The sequence below is a fragment of the Lichenostomus cassidix genome, chromosome 3 (genome assembly GCF_008360975.1).
Source record: "Lichenostomus cassidix isolate B80296 chromosome 3, HeHo_3.0, whole genome shotgun sequence".
Lineage (NCBI taxonomy): Eukaryota > Metazoa > Chordata > Aves > Passeriformes > Meliphagidae > Lichenostomus > Lichenostomus cassidix.
Genome location: NC_139483.1, coordinates 97,245,205 through 97,270,154, shown reverse-complemented (window position 1 = coordinate 97,270,154; position 24,950 = coordinate 97,245,205). Strand labels below are relative to the sequence as shown.

Below are 24,950 nucleotides of genomic sequence, written 5' to 3'. Positions count from 1 at the left end.
CCTGTGTGGGAAGCATCTCTGGGAAAGGGACCTGGGGGCTCTGAGGGACAACAGCTCAATATGAGTGAACATTGTGCTGCTGCAGCAGAGAAAACCAACAGGATGCTGGTCAACAGGGGCATCACCAGCAGAGAGAAAGAAGTCATTGTCCACTCTATTCAGTGATTGCCAGGCCACATCTGGAACACTGTGTTCAGTTTTGATCCCTGCTCTGCAAAAAAGGATGTGGACAGGCTGGAGAGGATCCAGAGAAGGGCACAAAGATGATAAAAGGACTGGGCAGCCTGCCGTATGAGGAGAGGCTGAGAGAACTGGATTTGTTCAGTCTTGAGAACAGAAAGTTCAGGGGAGACCTTATCACCATGTTCCAGTATTTAAAGGGTGGCTACAGAGAAAATGGAATCTCATATGATTCCTTGAAAAAAAAGGAGAAAATGAGTTGTAATGGGTACAAGTTAACCCTAGGGAGATTCCAATTAGACATAAGAAGAAAATTTTTCACAGTGAGAACAATCAAGCATTAGAATAACCTCCCCAGTGTAGTGATGGCTTCCCCAATATCAGACTCTTTCAAGATTCAGCTGGACCCCTTTCAAGGGTTCTGGGCCTTTGTGCTTTGGCCTGTGCTTTTACCAGGAAGGGTTGGATCAGGTGATTCTTGTTGTCCTTTCCAATCTAGTGTTCTGTGATCCTATAATTCAGTTTAGTGAATCATAATCTGTAACACACTTGTTCATGGAATTCTCTTGTGCACTAAGTGTTTCTGTGTGTGTTATATAGATGGGACAGTCAGAGGGAGTGAAATAGCTCTGTAAATTTAGCAGCTAAATATCAAAGGTTCTGTGGGTTTATACAATGGGAATTTGAATGCCTAGAGAACAGTTGTATAAATAGGAACACTGCATTTGTGGATCTCGGTTTAAACCACCTGTTTGTAATCATTTGATGAGTCTGTGATAGGTTTCCCAGGCCGCTGGAGTCACTTCTCTTCCTTGACTCTGCCCGTCCGTGCTGGCTCTTCAGCAGTGTGATGGTGAATTGCCTAATGTGCAGTGGGACCTTGGCCACTCTAGTAATTTTCTTCTATATGTATTTAACATGTATTTCTTGCTATGTACATAAAGGTATAAACTGTTGCTTGTAAATTACTTTCTGAACTGTTGCTCTAAGTTTAACAAATTTCGAAGTGATAGTATTTGGCTTTTAATAAATACAGAGTTTTTCACTCTATAATGGCTAGAATTATGATGAAAAAGGAATTTGAGCATATTTCCTAATTCATAATAGTACCAGTCACAAAAAGTACAAATCAAGATGAACCCTCTTCTTAGTCTCTTTAAAATTCATAGACATCTCTTCAGAATTCTTGTGTGATTTTTGTGTTACCTGTAGATAAAAGAACTTAAATAATAAAAATTTTCATAAAGGAAGCTTTGAGATGGCAAAATGATTGCAGATGCCTTTTTTGTGGGTAACTTGCAGTCTCTAGACAGTCTTGCTAGCAGCAGAAGATTTTGTTCATTGATAAATCAGTGTTGCAAAAGATTTGGGAGTGAGAAGTTCTCTTGTTTGGACACCCTGTTTGTGATGAGGAAAAAAACCCGTTCTTAGCCTGCATAAAGAATGGCTTATTGTGTTTGGTAATATCCTTACTTATACAAAACAGCTGAAACCAGTAGTATGAGGAAATTTCCAGATAGTGAGTATGAGAAGTGTTTGAATGCTGGGAGAAAGAAATTGTTGAAGTAAGGTTGATTATTATTAATTTTCTTCAGAGAATCTTAAGTGGCTTTTCTCTGTTATATCAATTCAATGAATTGAAAGCTGAAGTCTATAGTGAGTTCTAAGAAATGTAAAAGAGAGGATAACTCAGGAAGGTAATGCAACACCTTGATGAGGAGTGATAGACAAATGGCAATAATGTGGGTATTCATGTAGGTGAATAATTCATTATTTCAATCTTATATCTCAAAGGATAATTGATTAACAACCTGAAATTCCTTATTCCTCTTAGCATTGATGCAAACACTGCATTTTTACAGAAGTGTAGCCTCCTCCACTAGCATATATTGTGGTAAAATCTACCCAAAAGTATTTATGAATGGACTTCATACAATATATTGTGAGGAGCAGACCATATGATTAATTTGTCTGGAATAGACTGAGCCATTCTGATTTTTTAAATTTCTTTTTTTAATAAATCGTGAGATAATTTGATTGCACTGGGCATTTCATGGGACAATTTTGAAGGGTATTAGAAAATGAAATGCATGAAATGGGACCAAGACAGTTCCCAATTAATCAAAATTTTTAAAAGGTAATGGGTTGGATAAATGGGTTTTTATATTAATGGGTTATTATATTATATTAATGGGTTATATAAATACAAGTATGTGAAATATATATATATATATGTACTTGGGGAATACAGTTACTTTTAAAGATCATAAATGTGGCTTTGTGTAATATTGTTGCTGGTGGTTGAAGCAGGACATTTCCATTAGTGATTGTGCCATGACTTGAACTGTCATTGAGTAGGGGTTTTTTTTGTTTTGTTTTGGGGGTTTTTGTTTTTGGTTGTTTGTTTTTTGGGGTTTTTTTTGGGAGGGGGGTTGGGGTTTTTTTTGGTTTTTTGTTTTGTTTTGGTTTTGGGGTTTTTTTTTTGTTTTCCATTGCTAACTGGAAGCATGAAAAATGTTCCAAACATAAGTGCAAGGCTTTTTCATAATGGGTTCCTTGCGTACTGCGTATAATTCTTTTTTGTGGAGTACCTCAAATTCATCCCTGGAAATAGTCAATAGTGTTTCTCACATGCAGGAGAAAAATCTACACAGAAATAGAAGTTACCATCCTCTATTCCTGTGTCAGGCTTCATCGTTCAGGAAAGAAAATGGAGCTACCCACAGGTTTTCTCCTGACTGAGAGCAGGAAGCAGCTGACTTAGGTCTCTGCGTGTGTTTCTGCAGGACCATATGACAAATACTGTGACAGTGGTGACGTTGATGCATCATGTGAATGTTATATATCATGGCCATGCATTGATTAAAGGATGCAGAAGATAGGAAATTGTAGCAGTGCTTTAACTTAGCTGGGGGATGGGGATTGTACTGAAATGAAACAAGTCATCTGAAGGGATAGGTCTTTCCAGGTTAAAGGAATGTTAAACGTTGGAGAAAAGCAGGCATTGAATTTATGCTATATTTTAAGCAAATCGGATTTTTTAGAAGTGGTTTTATTTGTTTCAGAAATGTTTTATTGCAGCCATTGTGCTGTTTGAGATATGTGTCTGATTGCAAGATGGTGTAAATAGCTCAACAAGGTATAGGGCTGCAGTGTTGGTGCAGGTCTGACCAGCTGTGGGGTTTGCAGCTGATTCAGTGCTCTGCTGAAAACAAAGAACTGTTTGATTCCTTCCTAGAGGCAAAGCAACAAATCGGGTGGGAAATATAAATACCATCATCCCCTCTGATAAAATACCTCTGTAGGGCATTTTGTTTTGAAAAAATGGTTTAAAAGAAAATGCAGCTGTGTTAGGTTGTTAAAACAAACTCCTGGCTTTTCTTCGGTCTTGGAATCATTAAAATACTTGGTTTTTGTAGCTAAATTTGATTCTCGTGGCCTTTTGTTTTGCATGCTCCTTGCAGGGAGTTGGGTTGTTTATTAATCTGCTGGCTGCCCTGTGTACTGATTCTGGCTGCACAACCACCTTCTCAGCAAATCCTATTCCGTATGTTTCCCAGCTGCTGCCATCCTTAACACATGCAGAAAATGTCTCCTGGCTGGCTGAACACAAATTCCAGCTGGCATCACCTCCTGACTGAGCAAACCTCCCCTCCCTCTCCTGGCAGTGTTGCAGCCACTCTGGTTCTGTGCCTCAGGTGTTGAGTCTCAGGGCAGAGATGTGGGGCTGCAGCAGAGCTTGAGGGGCTGAGGCAGCTGCTGTCTGCTCCGCCCTGCAGTCAAGAAGCAGCAGCTCCTTCCCCACAGAACGTGGGGATGTGCCTGGGGCACGAGGGGGTGTGTAGCTAGAGCAGGGTGATGAGTGGGTGAATGGAAAAAACAGCTCCCTCTTATCTTCATCCAAGATGATACTTGCCAAGTGCTGAATTAACAGCAGTGATGGGTTTAATGATTGACCTTGCTATTGTTTTGCCATCAGAGAACTTGTTCTGTTAAACTGCCTGTGAGTTCTTGTATAAAGCTTACTGATCCACTGAAATAGAATTAATTAGTCAATACAAATATTTTGTATTTAGCAGTTCTAGTTTACTATTTCTAAACCATTATGACTAGTAGGCCTGTCCTTTAAAATAGCATTTGCAGTAGTCCAGTTATTGCCAATGTTCTGTAATGACATTTTTATTTCCCTAAAGATATTCTCAGTTGTGTTGCTACCAAGCTCCTCATAGGAGACTGTTTTCTGATTCTGTAGTCTATGGGTTTCTGCTGGTTTGCGTAATTAATGATACTGGGCTCAGTTCTGGTGTTTGAAGAAAGGTTACTTATGTATCACCTGGAAGAAAGAGGAAGCATAAGATCACTTGCATGCTGTGATGCAGAAACATCCTGTAGCTAGGCAAATATTATGTAGAAAAATGAGTGAACAAATGAAAATTCACAGCACCAGCATGTCAGATATTTCTTTTCTGAGTTATGGGTACTCATTTTTGCCAGAAGATCTCAAGATTCTACTTTCTTCTTCAGGGCTTTGTAAGGCAGATTCTAGCATCATGGAGTTTACCTTTACAGATTTTGTGTTTTGAAGCTGTTAGGCTTTCTTCTTTGGGGGTGTTTTTAAGTGCTGTATGCTTCTGTCAACTTTTTAAAATGCAAAGGTCAGACTTGGTGCTCTTATCTGCGTTGTTTACTGTTATACTTTCCAGTGATTGCAGACATACAGGTTGATATGACACAATGTGGTTTTTCAAATGAGAGAGAACTCAGGTGACCCCTCATGTCTCATCTCAGTTTAACATTACAATTTTGGACATAGTCAGCTTCAGCTCTCAGCTTTGAGTTTTCTAGGGGATCAATTTTTTTATTCCCACCTTTCCTAGTTCTGTGTTCCTTTTGGAGCCTTATGGGAAGAATGAATCGCACTTGTTTCTTCCAATCCAGGGAAGAAATAAAAGCACCCTCCCTCCTACCTGTCTTCTGTTGTAGATGATGTTTCTCCCACGTATGAGAGTCTGAAGCTGGTCGTCTTGTCCTTCAGATGTTCCAGGATTGAAGGGAGCAGGGTGAGAAATTGGAAAGCGAGAGAATGTAAACTCAGGGAGCGCGTGGAAGATATGAAGGGTTTTTGCATGCATTTTTCACAAGAATAGCTGTGCGGCATTTGTCATTTATTAATGTTGCATTTGGAATATGGCCTGTAGTTATAACTGGAATGATCATTTAATTTAGCTTGGTAAAGATTTACTTTACCAAGCCATTATGCTGCCATTATGTAGCAAAACATCAAAATACATTAGTCAAGTGATAATGTCAGCAGCTGATCTGCAGTAAACAAATAGTCAAACCATCACAAATGGTTCTGGGACAATTGAGCTAATGAATCCTCATGTCCCCAGCCTTGTGTGTCTGTTTGTATGCAGGAAACCAAAAGGCCTGGATGATGTTTTTGCCCACCGATGCAGAGGTGTGGGGCTGGCACTGACCAGCTCAGCAGGTCACTGCACAGGGCTGACAGGCAGGCCAGGCATGTGCAGCCCTCCTGTGTGTTGTGTTGGGCTGTTGCTGGACCTAAATGTTGGAGAAGTGTCCACTTGTTAAATTGGTTTAAAAATGGCTGTCAGACCCGAAAGTCTTCATCTGAGGGTTGAAAATGGATGGAATAGGGTAGCCAGATTACTTATTACCAAAGCATGATGGCATGAATGTTTCTTTCTCTGGAAATACGCTCACAGACAGTCTGGTTTGTCTTTTTAATTGTTGTTTATTTCAATGTATTTTGGATCTCCACTTGAAGTAATCAGACGGGACAGACTAGTGTGTGAATCAGAGGCTTCTGAGTGGCTCAGAAGGATTAATATTGCTGTATTGTAGAGGCACACACATTCTGAGTCTGTTATTGTTTACATCATAAAATGAATCAATTTTCTAGGAAATACCAGTTATGTATGTCAATAAAGCATCCATAAACAGGAATTGTGTAAATAGGCATCTCTTTTTGGTGTAAAAACATCAGATTAGGGCAGGCTAGCTTACCTTGTAGTTCTCAGACAGTCAAAACTAAGCTAATTCTAATCAATGCTTTTTATTGGCTTGTGTTGGTTGATTGCAGAATTGCAGAATTGTTTAGCTTTGACACTTTGGACTTTTTTTTGGTGTATGTTTTCCCCTTTGAGGTTTTGTAAACAAATGCTGTATGTTCCTACTGCATAGAGCTGAATTTCTCTGTGAACAATGCAAACTGATTATGATCAGATCATTAAAATTAAAAAAGCTAATACAGCTGTATTTTAATAAGAATTCAATTCTGACCCTAGATACAAGAATTTAATTTTTTTAGGGTTTTTTTTCTTTAATTTGGCCTAATCTGTAGAAAAAACAAACAAACAAGCCAACACAGGCAGCAGCTTTCAGCACAGGACTTGGGAAAACTCAGAGGCTATTCTGTCACCTTTTCTGAAAATCAATGCAGTGTAATTTTACATGGTGACTAGGTCTACCTTTTGAAACTGAATAATTACACATTTAAAGAAAAAAAAGTATTTTTTTCTTAACATAATGGAAGAAGTAGATCTTGACTGGACATGAAGCCTTTATTTTAAGGCTAAATCTGTAGCATGTGCCAACTAGCTGGTAAAAAACCACCGTATGTTGATTGGTTTATTTAACTTTCTTCCAGCAAAATAGCATATTGTGCTGTTGTCCTTCCACTGCATGAGAAGAGCCTAAAATAACAGAAGCTGTTATGACATCTCTCAAAGCCTGCCTTTGTCAAGGTCACAGCTCTATTTTTGCTGCATTTTGTGCAAGCAGAGATAGGTATGGTAGGAACAAATATTTTATAACTAAGATGCTGAGTCCCCCAAAAGTATAAAATAAAACAAAGATGCAACTCCCATCCCTTGTTATGCAAAACCATAACATACATTGGCTGATTATTAGCCTGGGCCTGTGTGTAGCTCAGCTTGCCCATCAGCAAATACAAAGCTCTAGAATTAACCTGTGGATGTTCTTTCTTAACTAGCAACCCAAAATTTCTAAGGAACACTAAGGAAAAAGAAAGGGGTTCTGCTTTTAAAACACATGTGTAATCTTTATATTCTTTAATATGTGGAAGCTTTATATAAGTAGGTTCTGCTGGCTTATTCAGTGCTATCCAATTTGTATATAGTTATGCTGAAAATGTAGAAATTAACAGCTTTTTCTCAAGTGTATTTGGAGCAACAGAGGGTGGTAAGGATGAGGGTGTGCTTTGGAGCCAGAAGTTGATAGAGGAGTAATATGCTGAGGGTTATTAAACATGTGGATGCTGGGTTTGAATCTGGACCTTTGAAATGCTGATTGTTTGAGTGTGGGAGAGCATTGGGAAGCAGCTTCTGTGCTTGTTCTGCTCATCTGGTAACATGTGTTTGAGCTCCTGCTGGGGGGGGGACACAGTTCTGGATCCTGGGCTAGCTGGAGACTTTGCCTGAGTTAGTACTGCCACTGGTGTGGAGCCTTTATGTCCTTCTCTGTAACAGATGATGTGGCGGGCAGGATGGTTGCTCTGTGTCCTGCTTTTGACTGGGACAGGGTTAATTTTCTTCCTAGGAGCTGATACAGTGATGTTCTTGGGATTTAGTTTGAGGATAGTGTTGATAACACACTGGCATTTTGGTTGTAGCTAAGTAGTGCTTACTATAAGTCAGATGCTTTGCAGTTTCCCTTGCTCTGCCAGCAAGGAGGTGCACTAGAAGCTGTGAGGAAGCATGGCCAGGACAGCTGCCCTGAGCTGGCCAAGGGTGTATTCCATACCGCAGAGTGCCATGGTCAGTGAATAAACTGGGGGGCATTACCTGGAAGGGCACTGATCTGCTCCTCAGTAAGCAGGAGGTGAGCAATTGTACTGTGCATCACTTTTCTCTTGGGTTCTATTACTCCTTCTTCTTGTCCTTGTAATTTCAATTATTATTATTATTGTTAATATTAGCATATTTATTATTATGATATCTTGTTGCACTTATTAAATTGTGCTTGTCTCAACCCCTGAGGTTCACCTTTTCTTTCTGGCTCTCCTTTCCCCCATGGGCTGTGGGTGGATGGTGGCAGCAGTGAGGGAGTGGCTGCCAGCTGGGGTTAAACCTTGATGCTGTGTCATGTGCAGTGAATTTGTAAGGTGGCACTGGATAAAAATGCTTTGCCTGTAGGAAAAAAATCAACTCTTCAAAGAAAATCTGACCACTTTGAATGGAAGATGAGCAGTGCTGGTGTGAATGTTCTGTTGGCTCTGCTAAACTTGTGAGGACAATGAAAAAGAGTGGCACAGGGACAAGATTGAGGTTTTCTGCATTAGCAGAAATGGTGCTTCATGAGTCTACTTAATGTTAGCAGTAGAAAGTGCAATAGGAAATGTGTATCAAATTCCATCAGGAGTTTTGGAGACTAAAGGAAAGTTCATGTAATGGGAAGGAACCGAACCCTGTATATCTGTCTGTTGGTGTGTGTGTGGGTGTGTGTATATAGACACACATATAGATAGAAGGAAGCTTTTTGTTTTTATATATATACATGCAGGTAAAAAATCCTGATATGTATGTTGCTTAATATTATTTGTCAAAAAATGACCAGACCAAAAAAAAAAAAAAATAGGACGATGTATTTTATTTGGTATTAAGAGATTAATTTACCTTTAAAAAAATAGAATAAAACAGGTGTTCTCATGATGAACACCTTCTGTAAAGTACATGGGGAAGCTGCTTACTTAGTCTTTTATATATATTGTAACATTTATGTGTATAGTTTAAGGTTTTTAATTTATAATGTGTTAGAATATACTTTAAAAAATTTGAGCAGTTTACTTAATATATTTATTTTTAAAGGAAAAATAGTATTTTTAGAACATATTAGATACTATTTTTAGTGTTCTGAGAAGGTCAAAATTTTACAGAATTGAAATATAATATGGAATACTTGTACAAGAAAAGCCCTTCTGTATAACAGGCTATCCAGTATTGTTTGGTTAAATTTTGGGGTTTTTTTAAACTTTAAATCATGAGTTAAACTTACCACTGTGTTCTGCTCTCTGGTTCTTCATTGCTACAGATATGTCTGAATTTGTTACATCTGTTGATAGATAAAGTCAAGTCTTATTGAGTAAGATCCTGGGAATTAGTCTCAGACATATTGTAAATAAATGTTTTTGTGTCTTTCTGTTACATAGTACAGTGTTCATTGCAGATCTGTTTGTCTCAAAGTTACTTGTAATAATAACAGTGTTGTGACTTGCTTGTAGCTGTTCATGTTCAGTGTGAATTACTTCTGTCTTTGTGCTCACAAAAACATTCAGTGAGAAGCATAAGCATAAATACAGAGTAACATTGACTTTCAAGACCAATGCTTTTCTACTGGAGAAACTTTAGCCTTGGGTAAAACTGTTGCACTTGTGTGCAGCCTGTAATCAGTTTTATAGCTGAGTAAAACTTGATGTGGTTGAGCTCTGTAAAACTCCATTTTCTGATCTAAGGGGAGTTTATGGTGAATGAGTCACTGAAGAGCGTAAGAAACATGCAGTAAGAGTCCTTTAGAAAGTTCAGAAAACGTTTTCAGATCTGTTTTGAATTTTTTTAAGTAAAGGTGATTCACTATGAGAGTTAGGATGATCAGCAAGTTGCAGTACAAACCTGCAGAAGAAACAACAGGAATGATGCAAGCTGTTGTAAACATTTAAAGTTTCTTTTAGGGTTAACATGTTGCTGCATTTTTCCTGATTAAATGACATTTCTCATCAACAAGGGATGTGATGTGGCATGACTACTGTGCAGACATGCATTTGGAAATTGAAAAGCATTGTATGGGTTGCAAGTTCCCGTGTTTTACTCATCAATTAAAAATTTGCAGTCTTGCAATCTGTGTGTGACTTGGAGCTATGGCTGACATAGCTGGAAGATAGTTAAGATCCATAGTTGAGTTTGGTGAGTGCAACATAGCAGCAAATTTCACTGCTCTGTGGGAAGACAGCTTTTGTTTTAGACTGAAAAATGAAGTTTGGAATCTAAGAAAGAAGTTTAAGATTTTTTTTTTTCTTTCTTCCATTTCTGCACTATAATTTTAGTGTGGGTATAAACTGAATGTCGTGAGAAACTCCTACCATGTCAGTCATGACAGCTAATATTTATTTCATAGAATCGTGGATTAATTTGAATTGAATTTTAAAGGACATCTAGTCCATCCTTAAATGAGCAGGGACATCTTCAACTAGTTCATGTTGTTGAGAGCCACATTCAACCTGACCTTGAATGTTTACAGGAATGGGGCATCTGCCACTTCTCTGGGCAACCTGTGCTAGTGTATTCTTTCTGTGAACACTTTTGTACCAGTTAGTCACCCAGTATAATACTGTTTCTGGATTATTAATGTTAATGAAAACAGGAAATAAACTATTGCTGAAACACTCTAAAATTCTTTTTTTCACCAAAACGTGTAATTTACTGATAATCTGTAATGGTAATCTGTAAATTCAAAGTTGGATGTTTTAAAATATTAAATGGTTTATATCTAGCGCATTTTTCATTTAAGGGTTAAACTGCAAGTGTTCTCTGTAGCAACTGTCAGATTGAAGAATAATTTCTAAAACCTTAGATTTTCTTATGATTACATGTTTTTGCAAAGTATTTATCTGGAAAAGAAAGGAAAATCATGTTCCAAGGTCTTCTTGCAGTGTCCCTCACTAGTTCACCTAAATCCAGATTTTCAATTTGTTATATGAATACTTTTATTCTAACTGGATTTTAGATCCATTATGTGGTCTGCTGTAGGGATTGCACATCAGTCTTGTGAACATGAAGACTGTACAGTTCATACATTAAAGTTCTGAAGGATTAGTTAAGTTCCTGCTGGCATTCACTGTCCTTTTGAACTTCAGAGACTATCTGGCAGATTTTGGGAGATGTATTGACAAATCAGTTTTCAGTAGTGTGTTGTTCTTACATTTGGTCAGATCAACTTAACAGAAGACAAAAGGCATCCTGTTCCTTTTTCACTCAGCAATGTTTTAATATATGTATTTCAAAATTAATTGCCTTTTCCAGTTCCTTTGAAAACAGCAGCAGTAAGATTTGTGGTACTGAATTTTGAATGTATAGCAATACATGCAATAGAAATTATTTGATGTATCATTTATCAAACTTCTCTGCTCATACAGACAAAAATTAACCTGAACTACAAAAAAAACTGAACAGATTAATTTTCTCTTTATAGAACTTTCAGTTTTTACAGTGGCACTTAAAATTATAAATTAGAGGCTTTATTTATGTGAATAATATTTTGGCTAATGACAATAGAATTTGTATGGTTGTACTGTACACTTTTAAAATAAAAAAGTATGGGCTTGTATAGAATAAACATTACCAAAAAAACTTCAGTCAGAATAAAAGTGTAATTAGAAGTTCCTATTATGTAATATTCACTAGAAATAATTCGAGACTAAAATCTATTTTAAAAGTAGTTTATTCTGTGGATAAATGTTCATCATTAAATTTCTTTTTCTCATTTTCTTTCCAGGTATTGCTTTGTTTTTGCTTTAGGATACCTCACTGTGTGCCAAATTACTAGGGTCTATATCTTTGATTACGGACAGTATTCTGCTGATTTTTCTGGGTAAGGAGAAAAATAATCGTTCTGTCTTGTCTTCCTAAGTGATACTGTATGTGTTTTCATGGTCTTTTTTTATTGGTTGCTTCCCCCACACACAAGTTAATTGTGTCAACCTTTAAAACGCTGGGAGCAAGCTGAGCATGTATGTGCATATTGGCACACATGCTAATATATAAGTAACTATGCTTTAATCATACAAACTGAGAATTTTGTGAACGGTTGTGTGTTGTTAGAACCACCAGTGTGTTGTCTGTTGCCTCCTGTTCCTGTCTGAATGGCATAAATGATTTGGTGGCATGAGAATTTTTTCTGTGGTTTTTCCCTAAAGTCTCTGCTACCATCCTTGACAGCATGATGAACTTTGAATTGTGTCTGGTGTACTTACTTGCCTGGCACAGTCTGATACCACTTTTTGAGGGAAATCTGAATGTTTTATGGAATTTAGCTTTTAGCTCTTTCCTTTTTTGGTTTTATGTTAGATGTTCCAGAAGGAGAAAGCTAAGGAGACAGGCACCTGGATGGTGAGGTAGTCACAGAGACCTTGGAAACAGAAAGTGTTCCCTCTGTGTACCCTCATTGTATATAATGAACTTATACCTATATTTGACTTGAACTGTGTAGGAGCAAAACAGAACTAAATGGGCAAAATAAGAATAAACCATATTGGTGTTTCTTCCTTCTGCTGCAGAAACAGAAGTGAAACACAACATTTCTTATAAACAAGTTTGCTACTGTGATAGTGCTTTTGTTGATTTAAAGGAGAGTGTGTATTCTGGGGAAGAAAAAAAGAGATGAGGAGTATTTGCTGGTCTGTTTAAAATGATACATTAAATACTTTCCAGGGATACTGTGAGTAGCAGTGGTCTTTGTAGTCTAGCATTACCTGTGGTAGAATTGTACTTGTTATCCTTGTCACTTTTCAGTCTTTATTGGTAGCAGGCATGTAGTCCAGAAAATTAACTTGTAGGCTGAAGCCAAAAGCTCTTATGGTTGAGTTCATCTTTTCTGTCATCTTTATCTCCTTACCTTCTGAAACATCTTTCTACATTTGTCTTACATCCAAGTGTCTGCCTTCAAGCCAGATATCCAAGTTCCAGCTGTAGTCAGCAGAGATGTGATTGATGTGGACAGTAGAGCCTGGAGGGCATTTCAGCTGACCCACCACTAAGTATCTACCTGAGCGTGAACTGGGTCACTTGTCAGCTGCCCCTGACTCTATTGACTGCATCTCCACTGGCTATAATGAAAGCTTGCAACATAGACATATGCATAAAGACACTAAAACTAGATTTACTGATGTTGAATTTAATTTCACCATTACAAGTGAAACTGTAATCTAGATACTGTCCCTTCCAGTTCACTGTAGGGCCAAAGTGTACAACCTTGGCAGTGACTGAAGCTCTGAGCTGACTCTGGAAGCAGCGTAATTGCGCTTTGTTGTTCTTGTTCTCAAAACAATTAGTAGAGTTTGAGCACACCATCACTCAAACGTGACTGTACTGCTTTCAGGTAGCAGCTGGCTTTGTGGCTCTGGTGGTTTGGTGGCAGCTCAGAGATTTCTGCTAGGTCTAAACACACCCAAAATTTGCCACATCCCATCCATGAAGATGTTCAAGGCCAGATTGGATGGGGCTCTGAGCAACCTGATCTAATTGAAGTTGTCCCTGCCTGGGGCAGGGATGGTGGAGCTTAGATGATCTTCAAGGCCCCTTCCAACCCAAACTATTCCATGATTTATGAGCTCTGCACTCTGGAAAGAGCTGTTCTGAAGCCTAGATCTAACTCTCTGATTTGAGCTGGCAGATTTAAACCACCCTTTAATGCACCAATTTGAGAGCTTGCTGTATGCATATCACATTAAATCTCTGGCATACACTGCATATGCTCCATTGACACGAGACAGATTACTTCCAAAACAGGCAGAGAAAGAAAACTTTCTCTGCTTCTGGGAAAAGAGAGTAAGCTCAAGAAAATAACTAGAGTTGCCTAACCAGCTGTTGAACTCCAGCATGAGCAAGTTCTTCTAAAGATGTTGGCATGGATTCATTGAGTGAATTCATAGAGTGGTAAGCCCCAAAAGAGCTTTGAATGTGTATTTACCTAGATATTTCTCCTAGCATACAGTGCCTGTCTGAGGCCCCCACGCTGAGAAAATCTGCTCAAAATTTGGAAGAAGGTCTCAATGCAATGACAGCGGAGAAAGCTGAGGATGCCTCATGCTGGAGATGCAATTGCTTGTGCAGAGCTGTGTGGTCCTGGCTGCAGTACTAACAGATCCCAGCTGCCTCCTTTGCCTTGCTGCCAACACCTAAAAGGGATTGTTAAAATCCTGCTTCACAGCCTCACTGTGCCAGGAAGGACTCTTCCTCTTTTAGTCTCTAGATTGTTGTTCCTCAGCCAAATATTTGATGATACTGGAATAGCCACTTCAAGAGGAAAAAAATGTGGAATACCAGGGTCTGCTATGATAATAATGACAGATTTATCAGCTGGAATTAATGTAAGGGCTGACTGAGTTCCTCCTGGACTCCATCCTTCCACCAGGCAGGATCCATGCTGTCACATGTCTGCTTACAGAAAGAAAACCCATTATGTTCAGAGTCAGTTGGGGATTTCTGCCAGCACCAAGCAGGCATACAGCTTAAATACTAGAAAGAGGTATAAGGGATTTACCAGACTATCTGTTCCTTTGCGTGTCGCTCTAGTCTTGATATCAGGATTTTGGGGCACTAGTAGTACAGTAGAAATTTTTTTCCCCTGATTATGTTTTGAGGACTGAAAATAATTGTATGCTTTGAAACTATTCTAAGCATTACCTAAAAAAATTAAATCAATTTGATTCACTGAACCATCTGGCAAAATACTGGTGTAGCCTTGTTAATGAAGGAGGACTTGATGGCTATTGGATTTGTGTTTCTGTCCCAACTTAATGTGTTATAAAAATGCCAAGTGCACTCAAGATGTGAGCAAAACTAAGTGTCCATTGTACACTATGATTATTTTATTGTGGGTTTTTTTTGTTTGTTTGTTTGTTGAGGTGTTGGGGTTTTTTCATTGGTTTTTGTTGTTATTGGTGGGGGTTTTTGGTAGGTTTTTGGGGGGGGGGGGGGGGTTTGTGGTTTTTTTTTGTTTTTTCCTCCAGCTCAGATACTTCTAGGTAATTACAGCCCTGGATATGTTTTTTGAGATCTGACTTTGAAGTTAAATGTCTAAATTCTAGTAGTTTACTTTATGCATTCCCCATCCATTCACTACCCCAGGGAGGGTGTTAGCAATGTTGAGATTTACATCAGGCAAAAGCTCTTAGATTTTATGAAAATGGTATAATTTCTCAGTACAAAACTGACTTGGCTAGCCAGGGAGGAATATTTCTTGGACAGTTTAAGAGTCACTCAAGTGTACCAAATTCAGGACAAAGTGTACCCTGTTGGAGCCAGCATAATTATGCTGGAGGTTTTTTTATTTTGCCAGATATATTTACTTGAAGCAAATAATAATTCTCAATGGAAAAATCAAACATAGGATCAGGTGTTAGCAGAACCATGGAAATGGTCTACATATCTAAATAACTTACTTTAATATTCAACTTTGCTGTAGTTTTCTTGTCCTTGGCTTACTGCTGCTGTAATTTACAATGAACATAATTGCTCTTTCTTTACTCTTCTCACTGTAAGAAAACCCAACCTATGTTAGTGTTAAATACATGTGAAACACTTTGGTTGTATTTGTAGAACCTAATGCAGCGATAAAAGACAGGTGTTAACAAATACTACATTTAAAGCTTAAATTCTTCTAATTGCATTGAAGACTCTGTAATGGTTTGAGCCAAGAAACTAATCACTTTGTTCTTGCACTGAAGATCTTCCAGCTTGGAGTAGTTAACCTGGACTACTAATATAAACTTCCCCTGGTATTTATAAGTGAAGGAAAATCCTGAACTTGTATCTAAATTATTCTTTTTTCCTTTTTTATAACAGTCCAATGATGATAATTACACAGAAGATCACTAGTTTGGCATTTGAGATTCATGATGGTAAGATTTCTTTACTGTGTTTAATTTTCCATACAAAATAAATTTAAGGAAAGTTCATCATGAGTCAGTGAATTACTTTAGATCAGTTTTGTGTTTTAGGGCAAAATAAATTTTTGTGTCTCAGTTGTTTCTTTTGGTGTTTACTATTGAAAGTACAGAAGCTCTAAAAATGCTGACACTGTGCAGAAGATATGACTTTCCAGAAGACCAGTGACACTTCTGGAATCAGTGTCTAAAGACCACTGATATTCTTTTGGGCTGGGGTATTGGTTGTGAGAATTAGCTAAAGAACTTCCTGATTCAGAGATCTCTGTTGCTGATGGTTGGGTAGAAAAAGCACATGCAAGTTCAGTTGTTGAGCTCCTTTAGTTTTAAAATGCTCATTCTTGAGCTCTTCCCTACTTTGTGGCATATACGCTGATTTTTATATAACCTTTGTATATTTCATTTTGTTTTGTATCATAATTACACTCACTGCTAACATATTACTGTGAATAGCGAGATTTTCTAATTATGTTTATGTCTTCTCTCCTGGGCCCTAGTTGTGACAATGAATCGTAATGTTGGCTTTTGTGGGTAGGGTAGCTAGGCTTTTAGTTACCTTTAAATTCAAAGGGGTAATTTTCATTTTAAAGTTTCAAAATGTCATCTAATAAACCTGTCCAATTAGCTTGAATCACTTAGAGCTACAGCTGTCAGTTGAAGATTTGGAAGTGTAGCTCCAGACACCTGGATCAAGACACCTGCTGTTCTGAAATTGCTAATTAACATTATGCATGAAGTTTAATGTGTTTTTGTCTCATATGCAGCCTAGCTTTAGTGCTATTGGTGTTTCATTTTTTTTCCATTCTTGTTAAGTGTCACTGTCTAGAGAAGCCTGTAGGCAACAACATTCAGGAATATGAAAAGTTTGGAAAATACCTTTTTGTAAGTATTTTTGTATGAATGAAAATAAATAATGCTAGGCATATCTAGTTGGTCAAAGACATTGATGTTTAACTTCCAGAGAAAATATATTCAAAAGTAGTAATCTTGCAAGCCATAATCAACTGAAGTACAGAGTACACAAGTTAGTGGAAACAGGTTATTATAAGGAAGTAATAGTTCTAATATCAAGCATGAATGCTTCCTGTTACCATTATTTTGCTAGGGGAAAGAGCTATTCTGAATTTGCTGACATCATGCACAAATATTGAAGTGGTGTTCCTGGCAATCTTGAAACAAATGCTTCATCTATTCAGCTGTATTCTTCACTTTCATCATGAACTAGACTAGATTTTTTTCCTACTTAAATTAATTCAGATAATTCGTATTTTCTCCTGGATTTCTTAATAGATACCACTGAACTTTGAGTATCAGTCTTGAAATTTTGTTCGTCGTTGACCTCTGAAGTCTTTGTCAGCCTGTGAGGAATAGCTAACAGTATATTGGAAATATTTCTTTCTGGTTGTGTCTGCAGTTTAGCAGAATCCTTGAGTTGGATGGTCACAGTTGCAGTGTGAATGTAACTATCAAAAGTTGATGTGACCAATGTGAATTCTGAAGCAACTGATAGTCTGGTGTCAGGAGATGCTAAGAAAAGATGTACAGGGGAGACTAAGATTACATTAAAGCAAAGTTTTTTAACCTTAGACAACCTAAAAGGGATCCTTCATGACAAATTAATGAAAACAAGCCCTGCTGTCAGTGGGCTTTTGTTCACTGTACAAAGGTCCATGCTTCCACTGGAAATTACTTAGAGATGTACTGATGGGAGAGGAGATAATGTTGAAAATCATTCCACTAAGTGATTAATGGCACTCTGAGCCTCTAGTCACATCAGCTTGGCTATATTAATCACAAGTTACTTTATTTTCCTCCCTCATTTTTTACCAGTACATCCAAGGAGAATAATCAAAATTAACAGCTGGAAAAAAAGTGTTGTGTTGGAAGTTCCTGGTAAACTTCAAGATCCCAGTTGTAGTAGGTGATAAAGGCCAGTCTTCTGGATTTGATCTTTCCATGGCAGCCAGTTTGTTGTGTTCAGCTGTTTCATTTGAAGGTCCTGGAGTGAACTGGATGTAACAATAAAGGCCACTCACTCATGCTGCATGTTAAAGTATCTGTCTAGCTAAGTGGGCATACTTGAATCCAAGTTGAAAACTTGGCATAAACATAATAACAGCTACCATAAACAAATAATAGCTACCTCTCTAATTCTTACACCCCTGTGCTCTTATTGTGAGAGATTTTTTTAAGCCAGGAAATTAAATGCAAGTTGCATGGGATTTGGACTTGATGATCCTTCTGGGTCCCTTTCAACTCAGACTATTATGTTATTCTGTACTTCAACCTTGTTGTATAATACAGGCTTTTCAGAAGTTTGCTTGGATCACAAACTTACACCTGAAGAGATATGGACTGTGCTTTTCATGTATTCTGATTTACATTTAAACTTCAGTCTTTGGTAGTTCTTACCTTCCAGTTCCTTGTTACTCAAATGAGCACTGCCAAACATGAGTAGTCAGTGTGTTAACATTTGCTTTGTATTTTTTGCTGGCATCTCACATGTGTATTCTAAAGGCAGAAATGTTTTTACATAATTTGGAAACTGCTGGTGCCCATATTAATTCTTTATGGCAAGATTTTGATGTATTTATGCAACACTTCAGGCTAATGACAGAGTTAAGGGAGAAAAAGGAATTTTATTTTCTATTAGAACAAAAAAACTGCAGCTGTTTAACAAAAACATTTGCTTTCTAGTATTTATGTTAATTATATCAGTGAAACTGCCATGGTGTTTTGGGGTTTTTTTTTTGGTAACTTGTTTTCTTATTATGCTTAGGAGCTCCTTATAATGTTCTCTCACCAATTACCTCTTGATTTTTTGTTGGTTTTTGTTTGGTTTTGTTTTGGGTTTTTTTACTTTTTTAAAGTGCTCTCTCGTATCATAGTGACAGCCTGGTGATTATTGTTTCAGTAATTTTTTTATAGTATGTGTCATTAGTGGTTAAAGGAATTATATTGTATTTTCCCCCTTCTAAGTCTTCAAGTATAGTTTTGTGCCTGCATTTTGCTTGTATGCCTCTCTGGATATTAAGACTTGTAAATTTTCTTGCTTTTTTTGTAGGTTTTTTTCAATTTTACTCAATGGGCATTCATAACTATTTGCCTTTGTTGTTGCCAATGTGGTAGTAAGAACTAAAACTGTTATTGTCTGTCTGTCTTTGGATCTTAAAATGTTTTGATACCAATATGCATTTGGGCTCAGCTGATGATTCATTTCAGAACCTCAAAATTTACTGTAATTGCAAAAGAGCCTGCGATAGGATCTCCATGTTTATTATTAATATATAATCCTCTGTCTAAGCATTATTAGTTCCTGATTAGCCAGATTTCCATACAAATACAAAAGTAGCTAAGTTTAACCACAAAGCTGGGCTGATGCCATGATATGTTTGTAAACACTGATGTAGCAAGAGCACAGAAGTAGTCATAATATCCCATAATAAAGCCTATGTGGCAGGATAGTGGCATGTGCCTGAAGGTGTTTGGTTTGTTACCATTAGGATATGGGCTTTCAAGAAGGAATGTAAAGATAGAACTTCCTCATGATCTAGGCCACTTGGGAAAATTTTTGTTACTGATGATTTACTAAAGTATTTTTCCAAGGAAGGAACGTAGGAGTATTTCATGCTTTACAGGTGAGAAAATGGAGTTACAGTGCTGAGTGATCAAATTGTTTCACCTCTCTAACAGATGTTTGATAAAACCCATTTTCTCTAATCTCTGCTGTGTGATTTGGTAGCAACTAAGAGCTGCAGTTGTTGTGGTAGTATCCTACTTTAGGACAGAAGAAAGCAATTTTTATAATCCCCAAAGGAATGTTACAAAACCTCAGGAGTTCCCTAGCAGCAGTGTGCTGCTGAAGTGGAAGTTCTTCATCTCCAGTGTGTAGCAGGTAGGGAGCAGCTATGATTTATGAGGTCTCTGTTCCCATGGACTTGGGAAATACTGAATTGTATATATTAATTCATCTCGTATTGAATAAGCATCAGTGTAAGAGCACTTCATCCATGTATATTTTCTATGGTTTAAAAAATGTTAATGATAGCTTCCTGAAAGCTTTAAGAGTGTGACAGAGATCAATGGTTTCCTTGTTCTTGCATGCTGTGCAAAGATGATAAATGGGCCTTCAAGGCACTGAGAAGGCATTTAAAAAAACCCAAAAAAGCCAAACAGGGAAAACCACTAACCTGACCTCAAAGAATCTGCTGCTGGTGGGAAACTTAGTGAAATAGGGAGACGAAAAATTAATGGAGACTTACTTGGATGCAGTATGTTTGAGACAGCAAGTGCATTGCTCACCAAGTTATTTGGACCTTAAATAACTTCATATGTGTATAACTAAAACCTGTTTTAAATAGACCAGTTCTTTCCTCCTACCTCTCCAAAACCACAGATCATATTTCAGTGGTTAGATTCTTCTATTTCAAATTTGAGATTTTTTTCCTCCTTTTTCATGCGACACTGATGATGTGAAATATTTTAACTGACTAATTACCTTTATTTAGTGACTAATCTGGCTTTTTGCTAGTTCATTTGGACACACTGTGTGATCGCTTCCTCTTTCTGACTTAAGGGTAAATACTTGTATGGAATGTAATGGCTAAGGAGAGTCCTGCTCCAGTCAGTTTGCATTCTGTAGGCTGTGAGAGACTGAAAGCTGTGTATGGGACACTTTCCTACGTTGGCCATGTGGTAGGATCTACATCCATCTACAGGAGTCTTTATGTTAAATTTCTGTTTATGTTAAATTCAGAGTTTCCAAGAACCTGCAAACTGTAGTATTATGGCCTTAAAAGTTACAGAATCTTTCAAAATGCTTCTTCCACATTTTTTATTCAGTACCATTATCAGCATAGAAGTTTTTGCTATAGAACCAAGGAGAGGGTGTGAAAATGTAATGATGAGGAAGAGAAGGTGCTGCATATGAGGTTAGGGGATGATAATTTGTTCTTCAATTTCTTGCCTTGAGTGGATATGAACGGGGATGACTTTCCACTGTGAAGGATCAGGACCAAGGAAGGCATTTTTCCAGGTCATATTGAAAGAGAGGAGATGGGAAGTTGGTTACCCCTCTGTATTCTCAGTGTTGATGAAGAATAAAAGTGTGTTTTTGAAGTCCTAAGTGTGTGTAGTTCATGGTCACATTGGAGTCACACTAAGACAACAGAGTTATCTTCTTTGTAGATAAAAAAATGTTCCCATGAGTCATAGAATTAAATTAGCTTTTACTTCCCCTCAGCCCCTCCAATCTTTTTTTGTCATAAGGCTGACTGATTTTGGTAACAAAAAAAACCTGACTCCAATTGAAACTTACCTTATGCTTGGATCAGGTGTAAGGGCTCCCCTCTGTGGATTTACTGGCATCAAGGAGTGGGGTTGAGAGCGAGCTTTCTAAAGGAGGAGGAGAGGAGGAGGATCCTCTATAGAAACCCCTGTTTTCATAAAGCACGTTGGGATTTCATATTTATGTTACTCTTGTCAAACTTGGTTAGACATTGGCTGACAGGTTTAAGCGCTGCTATGGAGGAAGATAATTGAAGTGTGGTCCCATAAACTTAATTTCCTTTAGGAAGCTATGTGCATAAAAATAGTTTTTCAATACTTGTAATGGCAAAGAAAAAATGCAGATATGAACTGCAGGAAATGGCTGCATGTGGGAATGTCTGAGCCACTGGAGAAGGCTGCAAGAGGAGCTGAAATCATCATTCAGTGCTGGCTGGTATGAGCCAGGGCTGTCTGAAGGAGGGAGCTCTACTTTTCTTGTTCCCCTGAATTAGTGTATTTAATAATAAATGAAAGTGTTGCAAGTTATATTTTTTACTTTTCTCTTTTATGGGAGTACAGATTTTGAAGAGTATTTTTCAGGGATAGGTCACCTGCATTTCAGAAATAGCCACATATGGCAGGAAGGTAAACTCAGTCTTGCTGCTGAACTTAGACTTGGACTGCCCCCTTCTGCTAGCAGAGGTTAGAGCGTCTTGTTCGTGCTCAGGAGAAAGACTGTAGCACCCTTTACTGCCGTGCCAGCTTCACTGGACCTTGGTCAGAACTTTTACTTGCAGTGCAAAGCTGTTCTTGAGGTCTGCTGTAAGTTTTGAATTGCTGAAATCTCTCTTGGACTGTGCTCATTTTATGCATCAAACCTGCAATGACCAATGCAATGTTTGGGGCTTGTCCAGTTTCCAGAATTGGGTATAGAGGATTTTAAAACCTGCAGACTTCAAAGTCTTGACCAGTGTAGAATTATTTTTGTTAACAGTTTCTTGTAACTTGTCTTAATGCTTTCCTGAAATCCATGTGATTTCATATTTAGGCGCTGCAGGATATAACTGAAGATACAAGAGTTTGTGGTTTTGTCAACAGAGGAAGAATTGTTTGATCCAACTCCAGCCAAAATGTTATGTGACATAATAGTTCTGAAATTGCTTGAAGCATTAAGAAATTACATTGCAGCATGAGGCTTGCTCTACTGAGTAAAGAAACTGCTTATTAATGTGGGGTGGTTAGTTTTTCTTTATTTTTTCTTTTTCCTGTCCTCTTCCCTAGGAATGTTTCGGAAAAATGAAGACTTGACTCCATCACAGAGGTGTTTGGCTGTAAGGTAGGCTTTCAGACATTCTGCATTGGGGATGTTTTGTGTGCTTTATTAATGCTCTGTGCAATATCTATAGGTCACATTCAAGACATAGGTCTGTAGGTCACATTCAAGTTTACAAGCTCATGTAAAATAGATCCATGCTTTTATATATTTGTAGTTAGATTTGTACATCTGTTCTTCTGAAAAATATCACTAGTAGTAGGTTTTATAGTTATGTAGGCAAAACATTCTAACTTCTATGCAGTCTATGCAAATTAATGCCACATCAGATAGGAGACTTATTAACAGTACACATAGGAAGTAGCTGGGGAAGAAACATCGTTAAATTCTGTTTTTCAGTATTTAACTTAACTTTTTTCTTTATTCAGGACACTTGAAAATAGTATGTTGTCTTGGGCAAGAGAATGTTGAGACATTTGCTTTAATTGAAATTATTGCCAGTTAAAACAAACCTTTGTTTATTGATTCAATTGTTGAGGGAAAAATAGAGAACATAATACATTTGAACAAACACTTAGGAAAACAGCCTTCCCTTTCCTTCCTCAGGCTCAGCTTCAGTCAAACACCTCTACTGAGCAAGGAGAGACTCAGAGTTCAGGAGGTCTGTGTGAAAATGCTCAGTATGGATTGGAGAGAAATACTGTGTGTAGAATATTTCAAGCTGTGATCACAAAAGGCAGAGAAACTGCTCTTGTCCATGTGGTTTTTACTGCAGTTAGAGTAAGCGATAACATGGAATGTGACTTTTCCTACTGTGGAAATCCTGAAGAACTACACAATCCATCTCACGAGTTGCTTGTCTTTGAATTACAGACGCATGCCAAGTCTACTGGAGTATTTAAGTTACAACTGTAATTTCATGGGTATCCTGGCAGGCCCGTTATGCTCTTACAAAGACTATATTACTTTCATTGAAGGCAGATCATACCAACTGCAACAGTCTGAAGCAAACGGGAAGGAAGATACAAAATATGAACAAACGGATCCTTCCCCAAATGTAAGATGTATGACTCTTGCAGTGCTGATGCTTATGTAATCATTGCATGAAAAGCTTGGTTTGCACTCTTCATTTACAGGCATAACTGCTGAGCTGTATCTGGAGTTCATTCATCAACAGAATAGTTCCCTGTTCAAAAAGTTATATGCTTATTTTTTTAGGGCAGGTTTTCTCCATGGTTTCCCGTCTGGATCTTGTGGATATAAGCAGATTAAATTGGAGCTTCCTAACAAGCTTATATGGTAAAAAGCCATCTTAAAATTAAAACAGTCCATGCATGTTCCCTTCAAAGCATATACTGTGCATAAAACCCCTGTCATATGTAACAAATTGAAAAAGTCGTAGAAATAGTTTCATTTTTCATGCTTGCAGTCATGTAGAGAGGTATTAAAGATGGATTTTGATTAGAAGGTGTAGTAAAAGATGTATCAGCCATAACACTATGAATAGTACTTCAAACCACATAATTCTTTTTTTCTCTCTGGAGAAAAGACCAAATTGGAGAAGAGACCAAATACATAGAGAAGATAGTCCAGCTGGTCATGCCTTACAGGAGAGATTGTATGACCTGAGTTTAAATCAAAAGCTCACAAAACATGTTATTTTTAAGATTTAGTTCAATTACTAATGCCCAGGGTACTGAATGTTATTTTTCCGCTCTTTTAATATTTTCTTAAATAGTCATGTATCAGGCATTTAAATTTGTATGTGCCGAAGATAATTCTTACCTCACACAAGAGACAGAATTATCATGGGGTCCATTGGAACACTTCACATTGATGGCTTTTGCTAATTCCAGCACCAGTTATCCATGTTCTGCTTATCCTGTGGAGACCAACTGGTGCTGGAGCAGATGAAGGTGTTCCCACACGTAGCTGCTTGTCTTGTCCTACCATCTGGAGGTTACAGCCCCACAGCTGGGCCAACAGGGAGAGCTTCCCAATCGGCTGGGGCATCTCCAACCATGTCCATCCTTGGAACATGGACGAGGACTCTTTGCATGTTCCATTCTACCCATCTGGTGTGGTTGTAGTGACTTGCACCGCAGGAAAGTGAAGCAGTGGCTGGAGGATGATAACACTTGAAGCTGCTCCACAAGTTGTCAGAGCACATAGGCTCACACAAGTGAGCTGTGGAGCAAGGTAGGAAGGGTGAGAGACGTAGGGAGAATTCCTTGCATAGAGTGGCATCACATGGCCCATGTTCTGTTTTGATGTGCTGTATTGACAAAGTTGCAGACACTTCTGTTTCTAAACATTGTTTTGGCCCAGTAAAGTCTTGTGTACTGAAATCCTATTTCTGCAGAAAAGTGTTATGTAGTAAAATTATTGCAAATGAATGGAGATGAACCAAATCTGCCTCTATCAGTACTTCTGGACACACAACTACTGATTGCCTGATAGGGTTTCCTGGCTTTTTACCACATAATCTTGCTAGTAATCTGGACAAGTCAATAGAAATAAATGTAA

General features: G+C 37.9%; 1 protein-coding gene across 3 annotated transcripts in view; it reads left to right on the top strand.

Moving 5' to 3' along the window:
* Nucleotides 1-24,950, top strand: part of MBOAT2 (membrane bound glycerophospholipid O-acyltransferase 2) — a 91,906-nt gene that overhangs the window by 45,248 nt on the left and 21,708 nt on the right. For all 3 annotated transcript variants that reach the window (XM_085056823.1, XM_085056822.1, XM_085056821.1), the window contains 4 exons: nt 11,713-11,808; nt 15,783-15,838; nt 22,433-22,487; nt 23,298-23,481. In XM_085056823.1, the coding sequence (XP_084912949.1) occupies nt 11,713-11,808; nt 15,783-15,838; nt 22,433-22,487; nt 23,298-23,481 (391 nt within the window). The remainder of the gene's footprint in view (nt 1-11,712; nt 11,809-15,782; nt 15,839-22,432; nt 22,488-23,297; nt 23,482-24,950) is intronic.